The 6107-nt window shown below is 32.8% G+C and overlaps 1 protein-coding gene across 1 annotated transcript; it reads left to right on the top strand.

The window, feature by feature from the left end:
* Positions 1-602: 602 nt before the first annotated feature.
* Positions 603-5574, top strand: LOC140966941 (uncharacterized). The gene is made up of 16 exons (XM_073427258.1): positions 603-700; positions 911-989; positions 1117-1235; positions 1352-1402; positions 1647-1757; positions 1840-1959; positions 2400-2535; positions 2980-3150; positions 3299-3457; positions 3565-3671; positions 3933-4023; positions 4118-4259; positions 4355-4505; positions 4596-4712; positions 5100-5226; positions 5332-5574. The coding sequence occupies exons 1-16, from the start codon at positions 603-605 to the stop codon at positions 5572-5574; spliced, it is 2022 nt and encodes a 673-aa protein (XP_073283359.1).
* Positions 5575-6107: the final 533 nt, after the last annotated feature.

The raw sequence follows: 6107 nt of genomic DNA on the forward strand, positions 1-6107 counted from the left end.
TATTTTCGTTATGACAATATATAGAACGTACTTCATATATCACATTTTCATCCCATTTTTATATTTAAATAATATGATTGTATTATTTTTCTTAAAAATAATCTATTATTATATTATATTTTAAGTGGATTCTTTTTTTAAAAAAAAATTAAATACCTAATATAATTGATGATGTATCACCAACTTATTAAATTCTTACTTAAGATGCATGATATCAACAGTAAAAAAAAATTATTTAATAAACAATACTAAATAAATCACAATTTTCAATATAATATCCCAAAATATATCTTCTCAAAATATTAAAAAACTCTACCAACCATTACCAATATTTTTAACTAAGAGTTTTAATCTGCTTTCTACTTATTATTACTGATTAAATTAACGACTTGATTTTCCCACTTAATCGTTACCTGATTCTGTTCATTATTGATGATAGTTAGGAACACACACATATGGCTGTGTATGCATTTATATATATAAAATAAAACAATGTTAAAACATAATTCATTTGTTTTTTATTTTTAATTATTGTATGAAATAAAATTAAATCATGCTATTTGACTCTCCACAATGTCCAGGAAGCTAGTTAATACACAAGAATGGGAACATTACAGTACTGGAAATCAATTTTTACGTGGATCGGAATACTTTCAGTGCTGCTATTATTTACATTTACCGATTCTCAAAACTTGACCAGGTGCAAACCTCGATTAGTCGTATGAATATATCTGATAGATCCCAAGTTTGATTTGGTGCACGTATAATACCATATAGATGATGGACTCGATTTGTTTTCACATAATTTGACAAAAATAAATGAATACATATAAATTTTTAATTTTCTAAAATTTCTTGAATCTCTATACGTGTTCCGATGATAGCTAAACGTGGTTAATCTCAATGGCAGACTATCAATAACAGAAGGTGGTACTGAAGGTGTTTCGCTATCTGATCAGGGAGTGCATTTGTTTCAACAGGGTCAACAAGTACGTATAAATTTATTAGCATTACTTCAAAAATATTTTCTTACATAATAATATAATGATATTCAAACTATAATTTGATGAACGATAAATGATGTATAATATATAGTTTAATATACGCGCGTGACAGGTGGTAATGAATAATGGCATCGTTAATGTTACATTTTCCATGGTTGGCCATGTGACCAGCATAACGTATGAAGGGAGTGACAATTTGCTTGAAGCCCAAAATGAAGAAAATGATCGGGGGTACGTACTCGCGAATTTATTCGGTTTAATTTCACTTCCAGAGATCAAATTAATGTTTATTTATCTCTCTTATATTATTATACGAGGTCTTAAATTTGTGAAATTTAAATTGATAGCTATTGGAGTGTCGTATGGAACAAACCAGGAGAAAAAACTTCTATGGAGAGGTACGTATCCAATTATACCTTAATAATTTTCTCTGATAATGCACATTCATTCGGAAAGCTCACATTCATTCGGAAAGTTCAGGTTGATTCGGATTGAGAACCCCAGATGTCATGGCAGAGAAGATTTAATTTTATCATAAAATGTTATAAAAATAATCGAGTTTCAGCTTAAATTTTGTAACGGCGTACCGCGGCCCATAAGTCAGCTTCTCTTGGCCTGATGTTCATTTTCTCTAACAATAAGGTTACAAGGAAACTATAGAGTGATAGTGCAAAATCCAGAGAAAACGGAGATTTCATTCGCCACAACATGGACAGTTGGTAGTGTGAAAGTTCCTTTAAATGTTGATAAAAGGTAACAAATATTCTAAGTTCTACCAATTGTTGAAATCTAAATTCTACTAATTACAACTTTCTGATAAGTATTGAATACATAGGTTTGTAATGTTGCGAGGCGCCCCTGGATTCTACACTTACGCTGTGCTCGAGAAGCACAAAGGGTGGCCAGCGTTGGACATCCAAATAGCTAGAGTTGTGTTCAAGCCTCAAGAAAATAAGTACGTACAATAAAGATTGCATTTATTTCCCACCTTTTCTTTTCATATATAATTGATCATGGAATAACAATCAATGTCCGCATTAAATTGGTCAAAGTTTTCATTCAACATAATTAAGCCATATAGGCATGAATGAACTTGTATATAACTTTGGGTAGAGATCAATCTACAATTGGGATACGACACCAAGTGTAAATCTAACAATTCGCATTTATTTTTATGTTCGGGGTCAAAAAAATTTTAATGCACCCCATATGTTAGAATAAATAAAGATCATTTGATGCAAACCTAGGGTAATATCGAGACTAGCATCTCATGCATTAAGCATCATTCTGATAGTTTTGTTGGAGATTTCTGTAGCTTTAATGTGACGTTTACTATATTTTCATGTTTGGTTGAAGTGAAACTATATATAATCGACCGAGACCGTGTATGTATAGGTTTCACTACATGTCTATGTCGGATGAGAGGCAAAGGTTCATGCCAATGCCAATAGACCGCATAAATGGCCAAGTTCTTGGGTATAAAGAAGCTGTTCTCTTGACAAATCCAACCAATCCAGAATTTAAAGGAGAGGTAATATTTTTTCTAGGGTTGTTTCTCCAACATATATAGGTGTAAATAACACTACCGTGAGAGATCATATCGACATTAATTTTTTTTTTAAATAATATTGGTTTTCTTAAAACTATCATTTTAATCATGTATAATACTCCTTTCAGATTGCTAGGAATTTTTTTTAAAATTAAATCGTCCAATTGATGATTAATAATATATTTTTATAGAGTGAACTTGCATACAAACTAGTGATTAATGAAGTTTATCGTACTACTTTGAGACACTTAAGGAACATTCTATGACATATATTGATTATTACATTAATTTACAGCCTTCAATCATGTAAATGTCACGCGAACCCCATATAATTATATGAATTCACTCATTATCAGTCTCCTAAATTTACGTATTTAATGGAACCTAGCATGGATTATGCGTCGTCGTTACGGTCGTCATATTTAGGTGGACGACAAGTATCTGTACTCATGTGATAACAAAGATAACAAGGTTCATGGATGGGTAAGAGATGATTTAGGTGTGGGAATGTGGATGATAACACCCAGCATCGAGTTCAAAACTGGTGGCCCTTTAAAACAAGATCTCACCTCTCATGTTGGCCCTACTATGCTCTCTGTAAGTACTTTGTTTACATTGGTTGTGTTCTTGCTACTTTGATAACTCATATATATAGATAGATAGATATAGTTTTTATATATATTGTTTGTTATTCTTAATGTTTCAATGAGTGTGGTCAAGAGACCAATTATTCTCGTACATGTAGGTATTTATTAGCCCACATTATGCTGGGGAAGATCTTGCTCTCAAATTTGAGGCAGAAGAATATTGGAAAAAAGTTCTAGGTCCCGTTTTTGTTTACCTCAACTCCGACGTTTCGGCCAAGACAAACCCGTCGGTACTTTGGGACGACGCCAAGCAGAGGGTACATACACAAGTGTATTTCCATTAATCCACATTTAAGTGCGGCTAAAACGATGATTATATTTATACAGAAGAAAACATGAAATATAATTTGGTGGTGTTACACAGATGTCGAAGGAGGTCGCTAGCTGGCCTTACGATTTTCCTGTTTCGAACGACTTTCTTAAATCCAAACAAAGAGGTTCAGTAAGCGGCCAACTACTTGTTCATGACAGGTAAGTTCAACTGGAAAAAAGACAATTTTTATCTTGTAAATTGGAGTCTAGTCCTCTAATTAATTAAAATTAAATCATAGAAAATCCCATTTAAGCCAACTTATATATGGTACTGATTTTACCATTTTCCGATAATTTGGCTACCTAACTTAATATAAGAACATCAATCGTGACTATTGCACGATGAATTATCATTGTAAATTCAATATTCTTGAGCCCAAGTAAACATTTTAATAAAAGGGTATGAATATATTCGTGTAGATACATAAATAAGGAACCTGTGCCAGCCACATCGGCTTATGTTGGATTGGCAGCCGTAGGGGGTCCAGGCTCATGGCAAATTGAAAGCAAGGTTAATTAATTATATCTCACTTTCCTCCATCGAGATTATTCATAAAAAAATTTAAAAAAATGCAACTATTTTGAAATATGTATTTTTGCTTTAGGGTTATCAATTCTGGGCACAAACGGACAGTAATGGAAATTTCTTGATCAAGAATGTGATCCCTGGAACATACAGCTTGTTTGCATGGGTCACTGGAACAGTTGGAGATTACAAACACCCTACAGACATCATCGTCGAGCCAGGTTATTTTGAATGCTCTCTATATTTTTCTTGTCATGAAATCCTACATATATTTTGGTTAAATAAATCATGTCCAAATTGCAATATTGAATTCTAGGCTTAAATATTAAGCTGAACAATGCCGTTTTTGAGGCTCCAAGGATCGGTCCTACGCTATGGGAGATCGGAATCCCTGATCGAACGGCTGCTGAGTTTTTTATCCCCGATCCAGTATATAAGATGCATCCATATAAAATTTACACAGAAAGGTTTTTATCAAATTAAATCCATACAATGTTTATTGTTTAAACCCTTATAAATAGCCATTGGGACATCATTATTCTCTTCATGATTTTCAGGTTCAGACAATACGGGTTATGGGCTCGTTATACAGACTTGTATCCCACATCTGATCTAGTGTATACTATTGGAAAAAGCAATTACAGGAAAGATTGGTTTTTTTCGCACGTCACAAGGTACGAGAAAACTATATAATATTTAATAAATAGGGAAATGGCCAAATCGATCCTTTAGGTTGGTCTAATTCTGTTTCTGGTCCTTTGATATTCTCATTTCAGCCTTGGTGCAAAAACTTTATTTCTAAAGTGGCACCGATCGTTGCTAATTTTGGGCCTGATATTGATGACATGTCTGAAACCATATCAGCGCTTCGGTAAAACCGAACAAAATTATACAAGAAACGAAGTTATAATTACATTGAGATCGAAAAGAGACTAATTAAAGGAACTAAATCAAAATTAGGTCAACTTATAGTTCCAACTATTTTTCCTTAATGATACAAACTTGATAAATTGTTTTTCGAAATAAATTTTTTTTGTTGGATTGTGAAAAACGAAATTCAGGAAAATAGGAGACAATCAATATGAAACAACTACATGGAGAATTTTGTTCGACCTCAAAAATGTTAACAAAGAAGCAAACTACACTCTCCAGCTAGCCCTTGCATCAGATAATGGAGCCGAATTACAAGTACGAAACATACATATCAACATGATTGAGATATTAATCTATAACAATTAAACCATATATATTAAATTATTTATGATTTGGATTACTGTATTTTTTTTTTTCAAGGTACGTATCAACGATAAAAAATCGCCTCCGCACTTTACGACCACACTGATAGGCAATGATAATGCACTCGCGAGGCATGGCATCCATGGTCTGTACCATTTTTACAGTGTCGGCATTGAGGGAAGTCGACTAGTCGATGACATGAATACAATTTTCTTGACTCAAGCAGTAAACTTGGGGCCATTTAGAGAGGTTATGTACGATTATATCCGTCTAGAAGGACCAGCAGCTGAGGATGGCTGATAACACAAACTATTTCTAGTTTGTTATTTGCATGTCATAAATAAGCTGCGTCTGGTATGATTTGCAAATAATGATCACAGAAATATATATGTGATCTATTAAATTAACATTTGATGTGTTCTACGTGGCATGATGTGGCGCTGATGTGTCTAGTGTCACGTATTTAAATCTAAAAAGAGAAAAATTGAAAAAAAAATTAATAATACAAAAATTACCATAAGAATGAAAGAAAAATCAATTTGATAATATAACTGAACAAAATCACAAAGCGTCTCCCTATGTTGTATGATGTGAATTCATCCCGATGGCTAGTTAAGGTTACGACATGGTACAAAATGAACTTGCAATCGATTGACATTTTGTAAAATTAACGTTAGTTTACGAATCTTTAGGATTGTCAAGTGTACCTATAATTTTTGACAAAAATTAATTTACAGAATGCTAGCCTATCGTGAAGTAAAATCGATCAAATTCATGGTGTTCAACGACTAATTATTTTGTGATTATGAACCACATACATAAAATCTTATTCC

The sequence above is a fragment of the Primulina huaijiensis genome, unplaced genomic scaffold (genome assembly GCF_012295235.1).
Source record: "Primulina huaijiensis isolate GDHJ02 unplaced genomic scaffold, ASM1229523v2 scaffold208296, whole genome shotgun sequence".
NCBI classification, from domain to species: Eukaryota; Viridiplantae; Streptophyta; class Magnoliopsida; order Lamiales; family Gesneriaceae; genus Primulina; species Primulina huaijiensis.